General features: G+C 29.3%; 3 protein-coding genes across 3 annotated transcripts; all 3 read left to right on the forward strand.

The window, feature by feature from the left end:
- The first annotated feature begins 475 nt into the window (after window positions 1-475).
- On the forward strand, window positions 476-7,785 carry LOC111419469 (nuclear receptor coactivator protein neosin). Its single transcript, XM_023052278.2, has 4 exons — window positions 476-1,701; window positions 1,763-1,962; window positions 7,048-7,181; window positions 7,239-7,785. The coding sequence occupies exons 1-4, from the start codon at window positions 779-781 to the stop codon at window positions 7,584-7,586; spliced, it is 1,605 nt and encodes a 534-aa protein (XP_022908046.1). The 5' UTR covers window positions 476-778; the 3' UTR covers window positions 7,587-7,785.
- Window positions 7,786-8,069: 284 nt separating this feature from the next.
- Window positions 8,070-8,574, forward strand: LOC139429704 (probable ATP-dependent RNA helicase DDX20). Its single transcript, XM_071195668.1, has 2 exons — window positions 8,070-8,139; window positions 8,195-8,574. Exons 1-2 carry the CDS (start codon window positions 8,070-8,072, stop codon window positions 8,572-8,574), a joined length of 450 nt encoding a protein of 149 aa, XP_071051769.1.
- Window positions 8,575-18,462: 9,888 nt separating this feature from the next.
- On the forward strand, window positions 18,463-20,904 carry LOC111419467 (probable ATP-dependent RNA helicase DDX20). Its single transcript, XM_023052277.2, has 2 exons — window positions 18,463-18,704; window positions 18,753-20,904. Exons 1-2 carry the CDS (start codon window positions 18,524-18,526, stop codon window positions 20,831-20,833), a joined length of 2,262 nt encoding a protein of 753 aa, XP_022908045.2. The 5' UTR covers window positions 18,463-18,523; the 3' UTR covers window positions 20,834-20,904.
- Window positions 20,905-25,297: the final 4,393 nt, after the last annotated feature.

The raw sequence follows: 25,297 nt of genomic DNA on the forward strand, positions 1-25,297 counted from the left end.
TATCTGGTGCATGTCACTTTTTATCAGTTTCGAAAACAATTTTTAGGTTAGGTTTGTATTAGACAACTAAAGGAAATGAAAGATGGATGGGAAATATTTGTTTCCTTGTCTTACTTCAACTTTCGTATTAAACTATCTCACTTTCGTATCCGCCATGATGGAGTCACTCACGAAAATATCACCACATTCATTAATCGATCAATATAAACAAATTTAAAAATAAATAAATCGTCCCCTACGTTAAGATTTCTGCATGATTCCTCGAATTGGCGCTATTTCTATATTCGGTGTCGTGGGATTTGTGTCTTCCCACCGTTAAAACAGATTTTTCAATTTAAATTTCAGTGTTGTTGCAAAGATGTCTCAAAGACGATGTTTGGGACATCTATGAAGGAAAGTTTTAAATATTTCAAAATTCATCAATAATAATTAATAACCTTAATTGTTTATAACTTTATTAATATAGTACCTAACATAAACATTTATTAACTATTGCTTTAATTTAAAATCACAAACTGATATTATCTGGTGCTTGTCACTTTTTATCACTTTCGACAACAATTTTTAGGTTAGGTTTGTATTAGATGGCTAAAGGAAATGAAAGATGGATGGGAAATATTTCTTTCCTTGTCTTACTTCAATTTTCGTGTTAAACTATCTCACTTTCCAATCCGGCATGATGGAGTCACTCGCGAAAATACCACCGCATTCATTAATCTATCAATATAAACAGATTTTGTTGACATTTCTGTTTTAAGAAAATAATAACATTTTTAAGATGTACAGGACTGATAAGCAATTTATGAAAGATCCAAATACGGCGGCGGCGAGAATTTATGTGGGGCATCTCTCCGAAACGGTCGTCCCCGACAATTTGGACCAAAAATTCCGGCAATATGGAAAAGTCCTCGGTATGCTCCTACAAAAAGGCTTTGCTTTCATCCAGTTCGAAAACGAACCTCAAGCTCAAGCTGCGATTAGCGCGGAACATGGAACTTTATTTCATCACAAAAAAATTATTGTTAGACAAGTTTATGAGGGAAAAAATAAAGGGGGACAACAAAATCAAGGTATGCAAAATCAACAACATCAAAGTGGACCACATCTAGGTGGTCCCCATCAAGGTGGACCACATCAAGCTGGTCCCCATCAAGGTGGACCACATCAAGGTGGACCACATCAAGGTGGACCTCATCAAGGTGGACCTCATCAAGGTGGGCCACATCAAGGTGGGCCACATCAAGGTGGACCACATCAAATTGGTCCACATCAATCTGGATCACATCCAGGACAATTTGGAGGTCAACCACCTTTTGGTCAAAACCAAGGGAATATTCCACAACAATTTCAACAACAACCCCCATCATTAATGGAACAACCAATTATAAAACCTCCAGAACTAAATATAAATAAACCAAATGAAGAAATGGTTCCACCTCCTCCAAAAGGATTACAAATTCAAGATAAAGAAGTGATGAATGAAAAAGGAGTTAACCAAAACAATAATAAAAGAGGAAATAAACGAAAACATTGGAATAATCGAAATAATGATTGGAAACAATCCGGGAATTTTGGGGAAATGCCCTATTTTGAAGAACCTAATAAATATCAACAGCCAATGAGTGGATTTGTGCCACCTCCTTTAATGGATGCACCGGAAAAAAATGATTGCGAAATTATTGTTGTTTCTAAAACTTTAACGTAATTAAATTAAATCAAATTTAAATTAATCTAAAATTTAAATAAATTAATTTTTTTTTAGGGAGTATGCTGAATATATTGAACAAAGATTAAAATCTTTAGGTTTAATTGTTGATCTTCTATTTCCAAATGAAGATGTCCCACTTGGAAGAGTTCTTGCAAATATATGTAGTCGAGGTTGTCTTTATGCAATGTTAATAATGCCTCAAAATGAAGAAAATCGAAGTTTAACTTTAAATATATTACATGGAATCCCTCAAGGTAAATTGAAAATGAGAAAAAAAAAATTTTTCTGGTTTATTATGTTTAATATGGTTGAGTATTAGTAAAAACATTATTTTTTTTGTTCCCAATTGGAACAAATGTACAAATGAACAATGTACAAGAATACTACAGTTTTCCAAAATTAATATTAAAACTAGAAATGCAAGAAAAATCAACAAGATAAAAGATGTAAACAAAATATTTGGGGTTAATGGCTGTATGTTTTATAAATTTAATCACAAATACTAGACTCAAAATGATGTTTCATGTAAAAATGTTTGAAGAAAATTATGTAGAGTTTGATTTTGTACTTTTCAACTGGTTTCTAATTTATATAGAATTTAAATCTAACTAGTTTCGGCCCTTAGCCATCTTCAGAGACTCTACAAATAGATTAACATCTCTCATATCTCTATTTCTCGCTTATCCATTTTACAAACAAGTTTCTTAATATTTTTGTTTTGTTAAAAAAGATCACATATCAAAGTCGAAATCAGATTATTAGTTACTAATTTATAAAATTGACGTTTAAAAAGTTGTAAAATGAAATTAAGGACGAAGTGTTACAAGTATACAGGCTAAAATTTAGAAAACGCTATTTTTTAACAAAATGAATATTAAGAAACTTGGGAAAAATTCAAGAATCATCATGTGGCTTAAAAATCGACAATTTTTTTTAAATCGTTTTTTATTAATCGATTTTTTAAACTAACTAACTTCAGGTTTAAAATGTCAACCTCAATTTTGACATATTTGTAATCTTCATTAAAAATCCTTTAAAATGAATACAAACACGACATACTTATCTTCAATATTAATGAAGTGATGGTCAACTTCCGGTTAAGAATGTCAACGTCAATTTTGACATATTTGTAATCGCCGTGAAAAATCCTTTAAAATGAGTCCAAACATGATACGTTTAATTCCAATATTACTCGAGATATAAGCAACTTCTGGTTTGAAATGTCAACGTCATTTTGATATATTCTTAATTTTTATAAAATGTCTTAATATTTGTCACAAAAACAAAAATATAATAAAAAAAATCAAAAATTAAGGTTGGTATTAATATTTAAAAATTAAATTGCTATCTTCATTGTTGCTAACTTCGGGTTTAATGGTTTTTATTCAAACTTTTTTGTTTTTTTTTTTGGGATAAGTGCGTCATGTTTGGACTCATTTTAAAGGTTATTTTATAAGGATTATGAATATAATAATAAAATTAAAGTTGACATTAACACCTGAAAGTTTCTTAATAAAGAATACATCATGAAAAAACACCATGAAGTTGTTCATTTGTCTATTATATGATAACTAACTTCAGGTGTAAAATGTCAACCTCAATTTTGACATATTTGTTATCTTCATTAAAAATCCTTTAAAGTGAGTAAAAACACAACATGAAGTTATGGTCAACTTCCGGTTTGAAATGTCAATGTCATTTTGATACATCTTTAATTTTTAAATAAAAAAATATAATAAAAAAAAAATCAAAAATTAAGGTTGGTATTAATATTTCAAAATTAAATTGCTTTCTTGATTGTTGCTAACTTCTGATTTAATGTTTTTTATTCAAACTTTTTTGTTTTTTGAGATAAGTGCGTCATCTTTGGACTCATTTTAAAGGTTTTTTATTGAAGATAACAAATATGTCAAAATTGACGTTTAAAACCGGAAGTGATTGTATCTTCATTAATATCAAAGTTAAATATGTCGAGTTTGGACTCATTTTAAAGGATTTTTTATGAAGTTGACAAATATGTCAAAATTAATAGTTGAAAGTTCGAACTTTTTGGTTTTTTGAGATATCTTTATCTACCAGACAGCATGAAAATCTCTAAAAACGATAAAATGTCGCTTATTCAAGTGATGCATAACGCGGTACAATTATTGTTCTACATTTTTCACATACAGGGTGGTTTTTTAAATTTTTAATGAACTTTTCTCTAAGATTTTTGATAAAATCAATTATTTTTGGAGTATTAAGTTCCTTATGAAGTTGGTCGTTTCTAATATACCATGTTGCATTTGTTGCTATTCTTAGAATTTTATTTTGAAACGTTTGTGGTTTATGGAGATTACTTTTTGAGATATTTGACCATACACAACTGACATAAGTGAACAATGTAGAGTGAATCTTAGTAGTGACGTATAGAGTAAAAGTGAGCACGCTATTTTGAATTGTGATCTTCGGTTTATTAGAGGGTATAGTTGGTTTAATCGCACATTAGCCTCATTAAGTTTTTGATTAATGTGAAAACCTCAGTGAAGTCTGATATCGAGATATACTCCAAGATATTTAACAGATCCATTTGACCATTCTACAGCTTGGTTATTTGTTAATATTACTGGAAGTTCTCGGAATCTTCGTAGTGCGGATTTTATGGTTTTAATTCTTGATAGTTCGTTGTTATGCATATAATCTAGAGTTTCACGAAAAGTTTTCCAGTTTAGTTTACCAGTTATCAATGTTGGTGGTGGTTTATTGGTTTTTTGTGAAACTTTGAAATGATATGATTACTGGTACCTGATCAAAGATAATAGATAGAACACTTTGTTTAATGTTTTACTGCTTATGGCATCAGTAGCAGCTACTCGTATGTGTTGAAGGTTTTTAAAAAGCACTTGAAATTGTCCTATATATATATATATTGTCCCTATAAGTGCATCATTGCGTTTCGCATGGAAGTTGAATTCTAAAACTAATCAACCAAAACATTCTCCAAGTCTGATCTTTTGAATTCTTTTAAAACCATCGTAACTTTATTTCAGCAATTTACGTCAAATATATCCTTTGGAAATAAATTGGCGGTGTGGCTATACCACGCAGAATGCTTCATATCCATACCCATTTTTTCCATGGCACTTACATTATCTGACACCACAGCATAAACCTTTGTCTTATACATATCCTTGGCTAAATCAATGGCTTTTGAAATTAGTTTACATAATTTCTGAGATGTTTCTCAGGTGGGCCTACAAATGTTTCTTATATAATCACCAAAGAAGTGCTTTAATTGAAAAATATACAGGTGTCCCTGAATAACCTCTCAAGACTTTAAGGAGTGATTTCTTGGCGAAAATTGGAAGCCGACTGAGGCTTCCTCGCGGACCTACAGTCAATCACCCTTTGATTTGGGATTTTATTTTTTTTGCAATGTATTGTAAAGGAAGGAGAATGAAACTTGGTGATTATTTACCATTATAACATACCTTCCTTAGCCACATTTTTTTAGTACTACCCCACCTCCCCCAAGGGGGTAAAATCTGCTTAAAGTCCTGAAAGGATATTTAGGGACACCCGTATACTCACCATAGACTGTACTCAAACTGCAAGTCACTATTTTAGTATTATTTGAACTGTTCTTCCATTCATCAATGAAAACAACGGTTTCACTTTCAAAATGACTAGATGATATTATTTTATTGTGAATATCATTAAGAAGGCGTGTTGCTAAAGTCTTCCTATTAGGAATCAGCTTTCCGTATGCAGGCCTTAGAGTTCTAATCATGTTAACAAAGTATTTATACTCAATTGCTTTGAACGGTATATTGCATGTAAAAAAGAACTCAGCAATGGTCTGCGTAATGGCATTTTCTTCTTTTTCGGCTTTTTTCGATAAAATTTAAAACCTTGGGAAAACCCGATTTCATGGAAAATTAAATTGAAAATTCGTAGAAGTGTTAAGAAACATGTCTACTTTTCAATAAAGTTATCCGCTTTGAAAAATAACAGGTAGTTTCGGAAATATGATTGTTTGAAGTTGGCAACAATTCTTGAGATTTTCAGTAATTTTCGATAAACTTTAAAACGTTGGGAAAAATCGATTTCTTGGAAAATAAAATTGAAATTTCGTTGAAATGTTAAAAAAGATGTCTACTTTTCAATAAAGATATCCGTTTTGAAAAATAACAGCTAGTTTCGGAAATATGAATGTTTGAAGTTTACAATTCTTGAGATTTTCGGCTTTTTCGATAAAATTTAAAATGTTGAGAAAAACCGATTGCATGGAAAATTAAGTTAAAAATTCGTAGAAGTGTTAAGAAAGATATATAGTTTCCAATAAAGATATCCGTTTTGAAAAATAACAGCTAGTTTCGGAAATATGAATGTTTGAAGTTGGCAACAATTCTTGAAATTTTCAGTATTTTTCGATAAACTTTAAAACTTTGGAAAAAATCGATTTCTTGGAAAATTAAATTGAAAATTAGTAGAAGTGTTAAGAAAGATGTCTAGTTTTCAATAAAGATATACGTTTTGAAAAATAACAGCTTGTTTCGGAAATATGAATGTTTGAAGTTGACAACAATTCTTGAGATTGTCGCCTTTTTTCGATAAAATTTAAAATGTTGGGAAAAATCGATTTCCTGGAAAATTAAATTGAAATTTAGTAGAAATGTTAAGAAAGATGTCTACTTTTCAATAAAGATATCCGTTTTGAAAAATAACAGCTAGTTTCGGAGATATGAATGTTTAAAGTTGACAGCAATTCTTGAGATTTTCGGCTTTTTTCGATAAAATTTAAAATGTTGAGAAAAACCGATTTTATGGAATATTAAATTGAAATTTCGTAGAAGTGTTAAAAAAGATGTCTACTTTTCAATAAAGCTATCCGTTTTCAAAAATAACAGCTAGTTTCGGAACTATGAATATTTGAAGTTGGCAACAATTCTTGAGATTTTCGGCTTTTTTCGATAAAATTTAAAACTTTGGGAAAAATCGATTTCTTGGAAAATTAAATTGAAATTTCGTAGAAGTATTAAGAAAGATCTTTACTTTTCAATAAAGATATCCGTTTTGAAAAACAATAGCTTTATCAATGTAATTATTCAAAGTACCTTTACTTTTTAGATTTTACAGATTTTGGACGTATTTCTGACATAGTACAAGGCTTTTCTTCGCTTTTAGCAACCACTGTAACAATGTCCACATCATCACCGTTTTTAAAAGCACTGCTTAAAGCAGGATTTGACAGAATCTCTAATACCATATTATCATTATTGCTATTAGACAAATCTCTAACTTCTATAATATTATTGTCATCATTTTAGAATGTCTTCATTCATTTTTATTAATTTTAGAGCATCGTAATATGCCAATCGAAGACGCAATGATTTTAATAACGAGAAATTTCGATGCTTACATGCGGGGAGAAAAGTTTGAAACTGATGGTCCAGCTGTGAGTTTAACAGAAAAACATCCCGAAGCTGTTCAAGTAATACAAAACATTACTTGTCATAAATTTATTTTTCAATTATTATTTTCTTTTTAGATGATTTTTAATTTATTAGCTGAAAATAGACAAATAACCTGTCTACAATACGATCGAATTATAAAGTATTTAAACGAACGTCGAGAGTTGCAAAGAACTTTTGAAGGCGTCGAGTCGACTAATCAACCGGAAGTTGAAGCGAATAGTAAAGAGGCGGAGTTACAAAACAGGATTATGAATATTTTAAATAAACCAAATACGGATTCTCCAAAACCGAGCTTGATAACATCGACGACAACAACAACAACGTCTGGGCCGACACCTTTATTAAATGATCCTTCAGTTCAAAAAGCGTTAGATAGTTTATTATCAGGGGATATGTTTAAAAGTATGAGTGCAACCGCATAAATCAATTCGTTTTTAATATTAATGACTTAATTTAGTAAGATATTAAGTAGCTAGAATTCGATAGGTTTTTTATGTTTTTTTTTTTAAATCTTTTTTTATCAAATTTGCAACTATTTGCTATTAATAGAAAATTTAAGTTGTTTATTTAAGTAAAAACTGGTAATTTAATTACAAAAAAATAAAGATCAATATTTGAATATTTACTATTTTTAATTAATAAGTTTAAATTTATAATAGTACCTTAAATTTTTCATCATAATCTTGCTTTTAACGCCTTATCTTTTCAAGCAATGGTTACCTAGAAACAAAGTGTTCTAACTCTCAATTGTTCATTAGTAAGCAAGACTTAATTAGTGAAAGTACAAGTATTACGTTATTTTGAATATCACACCATTTCTGCTTCCTCTCTTTAGAGCGGGGAAATCCCATTCGAAATAGTGAGAAAATCTGATTTAATCAAAACGTCAAAATTTTCCCATAAACATGTCCATATCATACAATTTTACAGAAAAAGATAGTCTTAAAGACATTCTAATAAGAAAAGATAAACATGGTAAGTATCAAAAATTACATAAAAAATGATTACAAAGTTTTATTTTATCTTACAGAGTCTATTATAAAATCTAAATCATCTTTTGGAAAAATCTTAGTTTATGGTTTAATTGCATTGGAAGTTTTAATTATAAATAAAAGGTGTACTCAAGTGTTAATATTAGCTCAAACGAAAGAATTAGTTATTCATATTCAACATGTTATTGGAAATTTAAGCTGTGAACATAAAGATTTAGCTGTGAAATGTTTTATTGGAGAGCTTTCAATTGAAGAGGATAAAACGAGAGCTCAAAAATGTCATATAGCGATTGCAACACCAAAAATAGTACGAAATCTAATTGAAATTGGTGTCTTAAACGTCAATCAAGTTAAATTATTAGTTTTGGATGAAATTGATCAAAATGTTGATGACATTTCGTTAAAACTACCAATATAGAAACAAAAAATAATTGCAACATTAACTAAAGATAGTGAAAATTATTTAGAATCCATGTCTTCTTTGACTTTAATTTAAAACGATATATAATTAAAATTTTGTTATAAGCTAATAAATAAATATTTTTAAATTAAAATTAATAAACAGGTTTACCAACGTGATTAAAAAGAATCTGTCAAATAAAATTCCTAGGTTATGTTGTTATGAATTTGTGCCCGTTAAAAAATTAAAAGTCGAAAGCACACAATTTAGAGGAAAAAGAACGAACTAAAAATGTAATAATCGAGGAAAAGTTAAATTTTAAAGCATTGCTTTTATCCGTAGCGACAGCGTTGCTGTTGTAGATAGGCAACTGTGTTACCATTTAAGTTAGTTTAGACATATAAGTATGTAAAGGGAGTTTAGAAAGAGGTTATGAAATAAACGGTTATCGTGACTAGGTGTTTTTTATTTTAAGTGTTACTAAATATTAATACTAAATATCAAATATATAAAACATGGCGCAGTCATACTAGAAGATATATATTCAAGAAGAATAAAGTGTTATAAATAAATTTTAAAATGGAAAACGCAAGAATTCCATGTGGCTTAGTGCTCGAAGGCAACCTTAGCCAAAACTTTAAAAAGTTTAAGCAAAATTTCGAAATTTATATGATGGCAACAGGCAAAGATGGGAAATCAGATGAAGTGAAAGTTGCTATACTTTTGAATATTATTGGAGAGGAAGCTGTGGAAATATTTAACACATTAAGGTTATCAGATGAAGAAAGGAAAATATACAGGAAAGTTATAGATGCCTTTGAGGCTTATACGAGTCCGAGAAAAAACGTGATATATGAGAGATTCAAGTTTTTTAATAGAAAACAAGAAGAGATGGAAACATTCGATCATTTTGTTACGGAATTGAAGAAATTATCAATGTCATGCGAATTTGGAGATCAGAAAGATTCTCTGATTAGAGATCGAATTGTTCTAGGTGTATCAAATAAAAGTTTGCAAGAAAAGTTATTAAGTCGTGAGGACTTGACTCTTGAAAAAGCTGAAATAGAATGTCGAACTGCTGAAATCACGAAATCTCATGTGGAGAATATGAAAAATGTTGAAGTTAATAAAATAATAAAGAAAAATGAGGAACAAAAGAATATTAAAGGAAAATATAGAGAAAGGAAAAATGAAGAAAAAAGTTTCTTGTGCCGAAGATGTCAAAAGAAGCATGGTCCAAGGGAATGTCCAGCCTATGGGAAAAAATGTAATCAATGTGGATTTCTAAATCATTTTGCAAAATCATGCAGAGTGAAGAAGATAAAAGAAGTAAATGAAGATGAAAATAGCAGTAATGAAGAAGAATCTCTTAGGATAAGTACAATAAGTATTAAAAAAGACATAAATAGTGTTAATGTTTGGTATGAAAAAATATTGTTAAATAATGTAGAAATTAGATTTAAAGTAGATAGTGCAGCGGAGGTAAATATTTTGCCGTTGAAAGTATTAAAAAGGTATTTTGTAAATGTTGAAATTAAAAATACAAATATTACATTAGAAGCATTTGGGGGAACTAAAGTTAAACCTATTGGTTACGTTAAGTTTAAATGTAAAGTAGGAGAAGGAAAAGAGGAAATTTTGAAATTTATTGTTGTAGATGTCGACTCGTCTCCATTGCTAGGGTGTGAAAGTTCACAAATTTTAGGGTTTATTAAAAAATTAGATCAAATTACATATAAAAATAGTAAATGTGAAAAAGATAAGTTTGTAAAAGAAAACATAGGAAACTTTAAGGGGTTAGGTAAATTTAGAGAAAAGTGTAAATTAGTACTAAAACCAAATTATGAAGCTATTATAAAGTTACCGAGAAGAGTACCATTAGGATTAAGAAATAGATTACAGAAAAAGTTACAAGAATTAGAGAAATTAACAATAATTAGTAAAGTAGAAAGTCCGGGGGAATGGATAAATAATTTAGTAATTGTTGAAAAACCGAATGGATCAATAAGATTGTGTTTAGACCCACAAGACTTAAATAAAGAAATTCAAAGAAATTATTATGCTATTCCAACTATAGAGGATATTTGTTCAAAGTTGTCTGGGAAGAAATATTTTACGGTATTGGATTTAAAGGATGGGTACTACCAGGTTGAATTGGAGGATAAATCTAAGGATTTGACAACCTTTTCGACTAATTTTGGGTGTTATAAGTTTAATAGATTGCCTTTTGGAATCATCAGTGCTCCTGAATTTTTCCAAATGTTGGTGGAAAAGAATTTTGGAAATATTCCTAATGTTTGTGTATATTTTGACGATATACTAATTGCGACAAAAGACTTACAAACACATGATAAAATTTTAAAATTGGTTATGGAAAGAGCGAAGAAAATAAATATTAAATTTAACCCTGATAAAATACAATATAAAATAAATAAAGTGAAATATTTAGGACACGTCTTTAGTGAAGAAGGCATAAAACCGGATATAGATAGAGTGAAAGCCATAAATAAAATAGCAGCACCAACAAACATAAAAGAATTGCAAAGAATAATGGGAATGTTAAATTACCTAAGACGATTTATAAAGAATTACAGCAACATCATTGAGCCTTTAAGGGAATTACTAAAAAAGGATACTGAATTTAACTGGTTATCAGTACACGAATCAGCTTTGACAAAATTAAAACAAATATTAACGACAGAGCCAGTCTTAAAAAATTTCGACCCTGAAAAAGATATAACGATACAATGTGATGCATCAAGTAAAGGATTGGGAAGTGCTTTGTTGCAAGACGGAAAACCAGTGTGTTATGCGTCGAGATGTTTGACAGAAAATGAAAGTAAATTTTCACAAATTGAGAAAGAAATGCTCGCCGTATGTTTTTCAATTCAAAAATTCCATTACTATGTCTATAACAAAAAAATAAAAATCATAAATGATCATAAACCATTGATTGGGATATTTAAGAAGGAAATAACGAAAATTGTGTCACCAAGACTACAAAAAATGAGGATTAAATTACTGAAATATCAGTTCAATTTTGAATATACATCTGGAAAGAACTTACATATTGCAGACCTATTATCAAGAAATTATATCAAGGATGAAGTTGTAGTTGATGATAAGGAACTATTTGATTTAGTACATTCAGTAGAAAAGCATTTAAACATTACAGAAGAAAAGAGAAAAATATTTCAAGAAGAAGTGAAAAATGATTGTGATCTTAAGAAATTGATTGAATATACAACAAACTGTTGGCCTGTTTATAAAAAGTTACCAAAACAATTAAAATATTATTGGCCACACAAACACGATATCACATATGAAAATGGTTTACTATTTTTAGAAGACAGATTAATAGTACCAAATGAATGTAAACAAAGCATGTTGGAGTTATTACATAAGACACACATAGGAGTAACAAGAACTATTGCAAAAGCAAAAACAATTATGTATTGGCCTAGAATGAACAGAGATATAGAAAATTATACTTTAAAGTGCAAAATTTGTGAAAGATATCTACCAAAAAATGCAAAAGAAAAGTTAATACCACATGAAATACCAAATAGACCATTTAAGAAACTGGGAACAGATATACTGGATTTTGCAGGAAAACCGTTCCTTGTTGTTATTGATTATTTCTCTAGATGGTTAGAAGTTTTATCATTACCGAACAAAACAGCAGATAGTGTTATAGATAATATGAAAAGAATATTTTCAACTCATGGAATACCAGATGTTGTAGTTTCTGATAACATGCCATACAATTCATACAAATATAAGAAATTTGCGGAAATGTGGAACTTTGAAATAAAAACAAGCAGCCCACATTATCCACGTTCAAATGGTTTAGCTGAGAAAGCGGTACATATTGCTAAGAACATGCTAAGAAAAACAAGCGATTTACAATACAGTTTACTGGAATATAGGAATACACCAATTATAAATATTGGTTTAACTCCTGCTCAGATTTTGATGTCTAGAAATTTGAAAAGTAAGCTACCGATTTTGAATAAACAACTAATGCCTAAACTAAAAAATAATGATATCATTAAAAAACAAATTCAAGACAAAAGGGAAGAAGATAAAAAACAATATGACAAATCAGCAAAAAATAAATTAGATTTTAAAGAAGGAGATTATATCATAATGAGAAACGAAAAAGAATGGGTACCAGCACAAATAGAAAAGAAATTAGAATATCCAAGATCATATTTGGTGAAGGATGAGAGTAATAATATATTTAGAAGAAATAGTCAATTTTTGAGAAAATCAATGAATGAACCAGAGATGAAATCAAATTATGAGATTCAGGATAGTGTCAAAACAAGTGAAATGAACAATCAAGAAAACACGAATATGACTAAAATAGAATCACAAAAAAGAGACAATGTACCAAAACGAGAAAGACGACTACCAGAAAGATTTAGAGACTTTGAAATGTATTGAGATCGTTAATGAGACTAAAGAGGGGGATGTTGTAGATAGGCAACTGTGTTACCATTTAAGTTAGTTTAGACATATAAGTATGTAAAGGGAGTTTAGAAAGAGGTTATGAAATAAACGGTTATCGTGACTAGGTGTTTTTTATTTTAAGTGTTACTAAATATTAATACTAAATATCAAATATATAAAACAGTTGCCAACCCTACCGATTTATCAGTAGATTTATCGATATAGAAGATAATCTACCGATTTTCAAAATTTTAACAAAGTATTATGAAACACATCGTACTTAAAATCAATAGAATTGCAACAAAAATTGTACCTTATGGAAATACCTTACTTATATTGCATAAAAGTATATACCAACGATATGGCAATGTCGCTCGAGCAACGTTGCCAGATCGTTGTTATATACAGTACGCGTCATAAGTAAACCCCTTGCCTAATTTGAAAACGGTTCAAAATATAATATTGCCAAAATAGATATTGACGTATCTAAGAGCAAATGTGCAAGAGAGCAATATTGTTAACAATGAAATTTGCTACAACTTTTATTGTAAAAGTTTCTTTGTAACACGCTGCGATTCAATTTAATAAATTAAAAAAGCTACAGATTCATCAAATTTTCATGTTTTCGTATTTACCTCGATATTGGCGCATCTAATAGCAAAAGTGCAAGAGAGCAATATTGTTAACAATAAAATTTGCAACAATTTTTGTTATAAAAGTTTTCTTATAGCATGCTCCGATTCCCAAGTATTACCTTTAAGAACTTGAAAGAGCAACAAATTCATCAAATTTTCGTATTTACCTCGATATTGGCGCATCTAATAGCAAAAGTGCAAGAGAGCAATATTGTTAACAATAAAATTTGCAACAATTTTTGTTATAAAAGTTTTCTTATAGCATGCTCCGATTCCCAAGTGTTACCTTTAATAACTTGAAAAAGCAAAAAATTCATAAAATTTTCATATTTTCGTATCTATCTCGATATTGACGCATCTAATAGCAAAGGTACAAGAGAGCAATATTGTTAACAATAAAATTTGCAACAATTTTTGTTATAAAAGTTTTCTTATAGCAAGCTCCGATTCCCAAGTGTTACCTTTAATATCTTGAAAGAGCAACTAATTTTCATATTTTCGCAGCTACCTCGATATTGACGCATCTAATACCAAAAGTGCAAGAGAGCAATATTGTTAACAATAAAATTTGCAACAATTTTTGTTATAAAAGTTTTCTTATAGCATGCTCCGATTCCCAAGTGTTACCTTTAATAACTTGAAAAAGCAAAAAATTCATAAAATTTTCATATTTTCGTATCTATCTCGATATTGACGCATCTAATAGCAAAGGTACAAGAGAGCAATATTGTTAACAATAAAATTTGCAACAATTTTTGTTATAAAAGTTTTCTTATAGCAAGCTCCGATTCCCAAGTGTTACCTTTAATATCTTGAAAGAGCAACTAATTTTCATATTTTCGCAGCTACCTCGATATTGACGCATCTAATACCAAAAGTGCAAGAGAGCAATATTGTTAACAATAAAATTTGCAACAATTTTTGTTATAAAAGTTTTCTTATAGCAAGCTCCGATTCTCAAGTGTTACCTTTAATAACTTGAAAGAGCAACAAATTCATCAAATTTTCATTTTTTCGTATCTATCTCGATATTGACGCATCTAATAGCAAAGGTGCAAGAGAGCAATATTGTTAACAATAAAATTTGCAACAATTTTTGTTATAAAAGTTTTCTTATAGCATGCTCCGATTCCCAAGTGTTACCTTTAATAACTTGAAAGTGCAACAAATTCATCAAATTTTCATATTTTCGTATCTATCTTGATATTGACGTATCTAAGAGCAACAGTGCAAGAGAGCAATATTGTTAACAATAAAATTTGCAACAATTTTTGTTATAAAAGTTTTCTTATAGCATGCTCCGATTCCCAAGTGTTACCTTTAATAACTTGAAAGTGCAATAAATTCATCAAATTTTCATATTTTCGTATCTATCTTGATATTGACGTATCTAAGAGCAACAGTGCAAGAGAGCAATATTGTTAACAATAAAATTTGCAACAATTTTTGTTATAAAAGTTTTCTTATAGCAAGCTCCGATTCCCAAGTGTTACCTTTAATATCTTGAAAGAGCAACAAATTCATCTAATTTTCGTATTTACCTCGATATTGACGTATCTAAGAGCAAAAGTGCAACAGAGCAATATTGTTAACAATAAAATTTGCAACAATTTTTGTTATAAAAGTTTTCTTATAGCAAGCTCCGATTCCCCAGTGTTACCTTTAATAACTTGAAAGTGCAACAAATTCATCAAATTTTCATATTTTCGTATCGATCTCGATATTGACGCATCTAATAGCAAAGGTGCAAGAGAGCAATATTGTTAACAATAAAATTTGCAACAATTTTTGTTATAAAAGTTTTCTCATAGCAAGCTCCGATTCTCAAGTGTTACCTTTAATAACTTGAAAGTGCAACAAATTCATCAAATTTTCATATTTTCGTATCTAACTCGATATTGACGTATCTAAGAGCAACAGTGCAAGAGAGCAATATTGTTAACAATAAAATTTGCAACAATTTTTGTTATAAAAGTTTTCTTATAGCAAGCTCCGATTCCCAAGTGTTACCTTTAATATCTTGAAAGAGCAACAAATTCATCTAATTTTCGTATTTACCTCGATATTGACGTATCTAAGAGCAAAAGTGCAAGAGAGCAATATTGTTAACAATAAAATTTGCAACAATTTTTGTTATAAAAGTTTTCGTATAGCAAGCTCCGATTCCCAAGTGTTACCTTTAATAATTTGAAAGTGCAACAAATTCATCAAATTTTCGTATTTATCTCGATATTGACGCATCTAATAGCAAAGGTGCAAGAGAGCAATATTGTTAACAATAAAATTTGCAACAATTTTTGTTATAAAAGTTTTCTCATAGCAAGCTCCGATTCTCAAGTGTTACCTTTAATAACTTGAAAGAGCAACAAATTCATAAAATTTTCATATTTTCGTATCTATCTCAATATTGACGTATCTAAGAGTAAAAGTGCAAGAAAGCACTATTGTTAACAATAAAATTTGCAACAATTTTTGTTATAAAAGTTTTCGTATAGAACGTTCCGATTCCCAAGTGTTACCTTTAATATCTTGAAAGAGCAACAAATTTTCATATTTTCGCAGCTACCTCGATATTGACGCATCTAATACCAAAAGTGCAAGATAGCAATATTGTTAACAATAAAATTTGCAACAATTTTTGTTATAAAAGTTTTCTTATAGCAAGCTCCGATTCCCAAGTGTTACCTTTAATAACTTGAAAGTGCAACAAATTCATCAAATTTTCATATTTTCGTATCTATCTCGATATTGACGTATCTAAGAGCAAAAGTGCAAGAGAACAATGTTGTTAACAATAAAATTTGCAACAATTTTCGTTATAAAAGTTTTCGTATAGCACGCTCCGATTCCCAAGTGTTACCTTCAATATCTTGAAAGAGCAACAAATTTTCATATTTTCGCAGCTACCTCGATAATGACGCATCTAATACGAAAAGTGCAAGAAAGCAATATTGTTAACAATAAAATTTGCAACAATTTTTGTTATAAAAGTTTTCTTATAGCAAGCTCCGATTCCCAAGTGTTACCTTTAATATCTTGAAAGTGCAACAAATTCATAAAATTTTCATATTTTCGTATCTATCTCGATATTGACGCATCTAATAGCAAAGGTGCAAGAGAGCAATATTGTTAACAATAAAATTTGCAACAATTTTTGTTATAAAAGTTTTCTTATAGCATGCTCCGATTCCCAAGTGTTACCTTTAATAACTTGAAAGTGCAACAAATTCATCAAATTTTCATATTTTCGTATCTATCTTGATATTGACGTATCTAAGAGCAACAGTGCAAGAGAGCAATATTGTTAACAATAAAATTTGCAACAATTTTTGTTATAAAAGGTTTCTTATAGCAAGCTCCGATTCCCAAGTGTTACCTTTAATATCTTGAAAGAGCAACAAATTCATCTAATTTTCGTATTTACCTCGATATTGACGTATCTAAGAGCAAAAGTGCAAGAGAGCAATATTGTTAACAATAAAATTTGCAACAATTTTTGTTATAAAAGTTTTCGTATAGCAAGCTCCGATTCCCAAGTGTTACCTTTAATAACTTGAAAGTGCAATAAATTCATCAAATTTTCATATTTTCGTATCTATCTCGATATTGACGCATCTAATAGCAAAGGTGGAAGAGAGCAATATTGTTAACAATAAAATTTGCAACAATTTTTGTTATAAAAGTTTTCTCATAGCAAGCTCCGATTCTCAAGTGTCACCTTTAATAACTTGAAAGAGCAACAAATTCATAAAATTTTCATATTTTCGTATCTATCTCAATATTGACGTATCTAAGAGTAAAAGTGCAAGAGAGCACTATTGTTAACAATAAAATTTGCAACAATTTTTGTTATAAAAGTTTTCTTATAGCAAGCTCCGATTCCCAAGTGTTACCTTTAATAACTTGAAAGTGCAACAAATTCATAAAATTTTCATATTTTCGTATCTATCTCGATATTGACGTGTCTAAGAACAAAAGTGCAAGAGAGCAACATTGTTAACAATAAAATTTGCAACAATTTTTGTTATAAAAGTTTTCGTATAGCACGCTCCGATTCCCAAGTGTTACCTTTAATATCTTGAAAGAGCAACAAATTTTCATATTTTCGCAGCTACCTCGATATTGACGCATCTAATACCAAAAGTGCAAGATAGCAATATTGTTAACAATAAAATTTGCAACAATTTTTGTTATAAAAGTTTTCTTATAGCAAGCTCCGATTCCCAAGTGTTACCTTTAATATCTTGAAAGAGCAACAAATTCATAACATTTTCATATTTTCGCATCTATCTCTTATATTGACGTATCTAATAGCAAAAGTGCAAGAGAGCAATATTGTTAACAATAAAATTTGCAACAATTTTTGTTATAAAAGTTTTCATATAGCAAGCTCCGATTCCCAAGTGTTACCTTTAATAACTTGAAAGCGCAACAAATTCATCAAATTTTCATATTTTCGTATCTATTCAAACATTCAACAAGGTAACTTTGTAAGGGTCTTCAGATGCGGAAGATATGGGATACCTATATATAAATTCATTTATAAACTTTTACCAAACAACACTTTCTAACTTTGTATTTGAACTTACCGATTTTTTACCATTGATTCTACCGACATTTGGTTGGCAACGCTTCGTAGCGACATTATCTGGATTAGAAAAGCCGATTCAACTAATATTTATATATTATTTAGAACAATCAACTTTAATTTAAAACGATATGTAATTAAAATATTGTTATAATTTAATAAATAAATATTTTTAAATTAAAATTAATAAACAGGTTTACCAACGTGATTAAAAAGAAAACTGTCAAATAAAATTCCTAGGTTATGTTGTTATGAATTTGTGTCCGTTAAAAAATTAAAAGTCGAAATCATGTCGAAAGCACACAATTTAGAGGAAAAAGAACGAACGAAAGATGTAATAATCGAGGAAAAGTTAAATTTTAAAGCATTACTTTTATCCGAAGCGACATTATCTGGATTAGAAAAGCACGGTTATCACACTCCATCTCCGATACAACTAAAAGCAATTCCCATAGGAAAATGTGGATTTGGTAAATCAATTCATTTTAATTTAATCGATTCTAAATTAATTTTTGCAGATCTAATTGTAAAATCGAAATCTGGTACTGGAAAAACCTTGGTGTTTGGTTTAATAGCATTAGAAGCTTTAACATTAAACAAAAAATGTGCTCAAGTATTAATATTGGCACCAACAAGAGAAATTGCGGTTCAAATTCAACTTGTTATTCAAAGTTTAGGTTCAGAATATAAAGGATTGGTTGTTGAGTGTTTTATTGGAGGTCTTCCTATTGAGGAGGATAAAAAGAGAGCTCAAAAATGTCATATTGCTGTTGGGGCACCTGGAAGAGTTCGACACCTCATCCAAATTGGTGTTTTAAATGTTAATCAGGTGAAATTATTTGTTTTGGATGAAGTTGATAAGCTCACTGTTCAAAATGGGAGGGCTGATATTGAAGAAATTGCTTCAAAATTACCAACTTGTAAACAAACCATTGCTGTAAGTGCAACTTTATCAAAAGAAACTGAAGATTATTTAGAACAATGCATGTCATCTCCTACATTGGTGGAACCCTCCACAGAATCACCTTTATTACTTGGAATAAAACAATTTGTTGATGTTGTTAAAACAAATTTAAACATAGTTCATCAATTAGATATAAAAAGCAAAGAATTAATTCGGTTATTATCCCAAATTTCGTTCACTCAATGTTTGGTTTTTACAAATTATCAAACAAGAGCTGCAAGCGTTTGTAATCATTTAAATCGCCATGGTTGGAATAGTTTGTATATTTCTGCAGATCAAAAGCAGAGTCAAAGATTATTCGCAATGGAGGCTTTAAAAAGGGGACAATGCAGGATTTTATTATCCACTGATTTAACAGCAAGAGGAATTGATGCCTCCAATGTTGATTTAACCATTAATTACGACGTCCCTTATGAAGCAAATACTTATTTACACCGAATGGGGAGAGCAGGGCGATATGGCGCTAAAGGAATTTGTGTTACAATAGCCACAGAAGAAGAATTAACAAGTTTAAAGAAGTTACTTGGGACTATAGCTGGTGGGAATTTTTTAATTGCTAGGTTACCAAATCACGGGGATTTACCGTCTGATTTGATCAATTTTGATGGTAGGGGGTTGGAATTTGAGCAGAGTTTGGTCGCTGTTAATAATGCAGAAGAAAATCGAAAATTGGCATCATCAGTTATTGATTTAAAAACGTCGAATGTTACAAAAAAATGTAAAAGTAATAAAAAACAAGAATTAAATACAGATCAAGTTGAAGAAGCCACTCCTGAGTTAGAATCACTTTTAACCTTATTAACCACCCCTTCTAATATCTCTAATAACGAAAATGATCCAAGAAAAAAGCGGAAAAGAACCGAAAATAATCAAATTAATTCACCACCAGAACCTGATGAGGTTTGTAATAAAAATGTGAGCCTTTTTAAAACTGCAGGAATGTTAAGTGAAGTTAACATTACTGATGAAGAAAACAATATAGCCATAAATAAATTTGAAGAAGCTTTAAACTTGAACGAGTCTTTTGACGCTTATAATGAATCTCAAATATTAAATGCTTCGAATAAAATTGAAGAATTAAGTATTGAAAATATTTTTAAACTTAGTTATGATTATGCCACTAAACCTAATGCGCCTAATTGGGCGGAAGTTCTTGGGGTTGATTTGAATGTTGAACCGGTTTTGGATGAAGAACCCCCCAAGGAGGTGATTACATTTGTGAAATCACCAAAAAAACGATATAAATCCTCCAAACAACGAAAAACAAAAAATTTATCTTTAAATAATTATTATGATGATGATACATATTCGAATACCGAATCGAGTTCGAATCAGAATAACACTATTTCATCTTATCATGAAAAAAGTGTGAATAATACCCCGAATATAAGCGAAACTGTTTTTAAAACGCAAGCGGGGAATTGCGATCATGAATATTATGAGAATCAACATTTTATTGATTGCTTTCAAAGGTACAGTGATGAGTTGAATGAGAAGATGCAAACTTTTGCGGATGTTGAGAGTTTTGAGAGTTGGTACCACAACTGGCAGTGGCAGATAGAAAGTGTTAGGGAATATATCCAGCAAAATATTTATGTGCAGGAAATGAATAAGTATATGGCGGGAAATATGTAATTTTACTTTGTTAGGATAAGAAAATAAAACAACATGTAATGCTTTAATAAGAATAAATTAATTGGAATGATTATCATTTAATCAAAATTAGATCTAAATGATCTAAAAAAAACCATCACCTAGAATTTTTACTATTATGAAGATAATTTTTTCGAATTCTTAAGATATTTTGACGAATTAGCGAGTTATAGAGGTCGTCGTGTACTTCATTAAGATAATATTTGAACTCAACCTGAATTTTTATGATTTTGCGAAGTTATTTTTTGGTGTCGTTTTTAAAAAATGGCGAAAAATCGAATTCTTAAGATATCTTGATGAAATGTTAACAATTTATAGAGGAAGATGTGTACTTTTTCATGAACAAAACCGCTGTTAAAAATTTCAATTCGTTTTTGAGATAATAATGTTTGAAATCGACCAGAATTTTTATGATTTTACGAGGTTAACAACTTGTTTTTAAAAAATCGCGGAAAATCGAATTTTGAAGATATCTTGATGAAATATTAACAATTTATAGAAGAAGATGTGTACTTTCGCATAAAGAAAACCGTACTTGAATATCTCTATTCGTTTTTGAGATAATAAGTTTTGAACTCCACTAAAATTTTTGTGATTTTACGAAAATACAATTTTTTTTCAACGTTCTTAAAAAAATCATGAATAATCGAATTCTTAAGATATCTTGATGAAATGTTAGCGAGTTATAGAGGGAGATGTGTACTTTTTCATGAACAAAACCGGAGTTGAAAATCTCAATTCGTTTTTGAGATAATAATTATTGAACACAACCAGGATTTGTGTCATTTTGCGAATACCACAATTCTTACCTAAGGTTTATAAAAAATCGAATTCTTAAGATATCTTGATGAAATATTAACAATTTATAGAGGAAGATGTGTACTTTCTCATAAACAAAAGCGTACTTGAATATCTCTATTCGTTTTTGAGATAATAAGTTTTGAACTCCACTAAAATTTTTGTGATTTTACGAAAATACAATTTTTTTTCAACGTTCTTAAAAAAATCATGAAAAATCGAATTCTTAAGATATCTTGATGAAATGTTAGTAAGTTATAGAGGAAGATGTGTACTTTTTCATGAACAAAACCGGGGTTGAAAATCTCAATTCGTTTTTGAGATAATAATTATTGAACACAACCAGGATTTTTGTCATTTTGCGAATACCACAATTTTTGCCTAAGGTTTATAAAAAATCGAATTCTTAAGATATCTTGATGAAATATTAACAATTTATAGAGGAAGATGTGTACTTTCTCATAAACAAAACCGTACTTGAATATCTCTATTCGTTTTTGAGATAATAAGTTTTGAACTCCACTAAAATTTTTGTGATTTTACGAAAATACAATTTTTTTTAACGTTCTTAAAAAAATCATGAAAAATCGAATTCTTAAGATATCTTGATGAAATGTTGGCAAGTTATAGAGGAAGATGTGTACTTTTTCATGAACAAAACCGGAGTTGAAAATCTCAATTCGTTTTTGAGATAATAATTATTGAACACAACCAGGATTTTTGTCATTTTGCGAATACCACAATTTTTGCCTAAGGTTTATAAAAAATCGAATTCTTAAGATATCTTGATGAAATATTAACAATTTATAGAGGAAGATGTGTACTTTCTCATAAAGAAAACTGTACTTGAATATCTGTATTCGTTTTTGAGATAATAAGTTTTGAAATCCAATACAATTTTTGTGATTTTACGAAAATACAATTTTTTTTCAACGTTCTTAAAAAAATCATGAAAAATCGAATTCTTAAGATATCTTGATGAAATGTTAGCGAGTTATAGAGGAAGATGTGTACTTTTTCATGAACAAAACCGGAGTTGAAAATCTCAATTCGTTTTTGAGATAATAATTATTTAACTCAACCAGGATTTTTGTCATTTTGCGAATAACACAATTCTTACCTAAGGTTTATAAAAATTCGAATTCTTAAGATATCTTCATGAAATATTAACAATTTATAGAGGAAGATGTGTACTTTCTCATAAAGAAAATCGTACTTGAATATCTCTATTCGTTTTCGAGATAATAAGTTTTGAACTTAACTAAAATTTTTGTGATTTTACGAAAATACAATTTTTTTTCAACGTTCTTAAAAAAATCATGAAAAATCGAATTCTTAAGATATCTTGATGAAATGTTAGCGAGTTATAGAGGAAGATGTGTACTTTTTCATGAACAAAACCGGAGTTGAAAATCTCAATTCATTTTTGAGATAATAATTATGGAACACAACCAGGATTTTTGTCATTTTGCGAATACCACAATTTTTGCCTAAGGTTTATAAAAAATCGAATTCTTAAGATATCTTGATGAAATATTAACAATTTATAGAGGAAGATGTGTACTTTCTCATAAACAAAACCGTACTTGAATATCCCTATTCGTTTTTGAGATAATAAGTTTTGAACTCCACTAAAATTTTTGTGATTTTACGAAAATACAATTTTTTTCAACCTTTTTAAAAAAATCATGAAAAATCGAATTCTTAAGATATCTTGATGAAATATTAGCGAGGTATAGAGGAAGATGTGTACTTTTTCATGAACAAAACCGGAGTTGAAAATCTCAATTCGTTTTTGAGATAACAATTTTTGGACACAAGCTGAATTTTTATGATTTTACGAAGTTAACTTTTTGGTGTCGTTTTTAAAAAATGGTGAAAAATCGAATTCTTAAGATATCTTGATGAAATATTAACAATTTATAGAGGAAGATGTGTACTTTCTCATAAACAAAACCGTACTTGAATATCTCTATTCGTTTTTGAGATAATAAGTTTTGAACTCCACTAGAATTTTTGTGATTTTACGAAAATACAATTTTTTTTCAACGTTTTTAAAAAATCATGAAAAATCGAATTCTTAAGATACCTTGATGAAATGATAGCGAGTTATAGAGGAAGATGTGTACTTTTTCATGAACAAAACCGGAGTTGAAAATCTCAATTCGTTTTTGAGATAATAATTATTTAACTCAACCAGGATTTTTGTCATTTTGCGAATAACACAATTCTTACCTAAGGTTTATAAAAAATCGAATTCTTAAGATATCTTGATGAAATATTAACAATTTATAGAGGAAGATGTGTACTTTCTCATAAAGAAAACCGTACTTGAATATCTCTATTCATTTTTGAGATAATAAGTTTTGAACTCCACTAAAATTTTTGTGATTTTACGAAAATACAATTTTTTTTCAACGTTCTTAAAAAAATCATGAATAATCGAATTCTTAAGATATCTTGATGAAATGTTAGCGAGTTATAGAGGGAGATGTGTACTTTTTCATGAACAAAACCGGAGTTGAAAATCTCAATTCGTTTTTGAGATAATAATTATTGAACACAACCAGGATTTGTGTCATTTTGCGAATACCACAATTCTTACCTAAGGTTTATAAAAAATCGAATTCTTAAGATATCTTGATGAAATATTAACAATTTATAGAGGAAGATGTGTACTTTCTCATAAACAAAAGCGTACTTGAATATCTCTATTCGTTTTTGAGATAATAAGTTTTGAACTCCACTAAAATTTTTGTGATTTTACGAAAATACAATTTTTTTTCAACGTTCTTAAAAAAATCATGAAAAATCGAATTCTTAAGATATCTTGATGAAATGTTAGTAAGTTATAGAGGAAGATGTGTACTTTTTCATGAACAAAACCGGAGTTGAAAATCTCAATTCGTTTTTGAGATAATAATTATTGAACACAACCAGGATTTTTGTCATTTTGCGAATACCACAATTTTTGCCTAAGGTTTATAAAAAATCGAATTCTTAAGATATCTTGATGAAATATTAACAATTTATAGAGGAAGATGTGTACTTTCTCATAAACAAAACCGTGCTTGAATATCTCTATTCGTTTTTGAGATAATAAGTTTTGAACTCCACTAAAATTTTTGTGATTTTACGAAAATACAATTTTTTTTCAACGTTCTTAAAAAAATCATGAAAAATCGAATTCTTAAGATATTTTGATGAAACGTTAGCGAGGTATAGAGGAAGATGTGTACTTTTTCATGAACAAAACCGGAGTTGAAAATCTCAATTCGTTTTTGAGATAATAATTATTGAACACAACCAGGATTTTTGTCATTTTGCGAATAGCACAATTTTTGCCTATGGTTTTTAAAAAATCGAATTCTTAAGACATCTTAATGAAATATTAACGATATATATAGGAAGATATGTATTTTTTCATAAACCTACTCTTCCTTGAAAATATCAATTCGTTTTTGAGATAACAATTTTTGAACATAAGCTGAATTTTTATGATTTCACGAAGTTAACTTTTTGGTGTTGTTTTTAAAAAATGGTGAAAAATCGAATTCTTAAGATATCTTGATGAAATGTTAACGCTTTATAGAGGAAGATGTGTACTTTTTCATGAACAAAACCGCAGTTGAAAATTTCAATTCGTTT

The sequence above is a fragment of the Onthophagus taurus genome, chromosome 1 (assembly GCF_036711975.1).
Source record: "Onthophagus taurus isolate NC chromosome 1, IU_Otau_3.0, whole genome shotgun sequence".
Lineage (NCBI taxonomy): Eukaryota > Metazoa > Arthropoda > Insecta > Coleoptera > Scarabaeidae > Onthophagus > Onthophagus taurus.

Bases quoted from the DNA above. Each gene is read 5' to 3' on its own strand.
- LOC111419469 (XM_023052278.2), top strand. From the start codon at position 779: ATGTACAGGACTGATAAGCAATTTATGAAAGATCCAAATACGGCGGCG. The intron at 1,963-7,047 runs GTAAATTGAAAA...TATTAATTTTAG, and splicing joins ATTACATGGAATCCCTCAAG to AGCATCGTAATATGCCAATC. The intron at 7,182-7,238 runs GTAATACAAAAC...TTTTCTTTTTAG, and splicing joins AACATCCCGAAGCTGTTCAA to ATGATTTTTAATTTATTAGC.
- LOC139429704 (XM_071195668.1), top strand. From the start codon at position 8,070: ATGTCCATATCATACAATTTTACAGAAAAAGATAGTCTTAAAGACATT. The intron at 8,140-8,194 runs GTAAGTATCAAA...TTTATCTTACAG, and splicing joins AATAAGAAAAGATAAACATG to AGTCTATTATAAAATCTAAA.
- LOC111419467 (XM_023052277.2), top strand. From the start codon at position 18,524: ATGTCGAAAGCACACAATTTAGAGGAAAAAGAACGAACGAAAGATGTA. The intron at 18,705-18,752 runs GTAAATCAATTC...TAATTTTTGCAG, and splicing joins CATAGGAAAATGTGGATTTG to ATCTAATTGTAAAATCGAAA.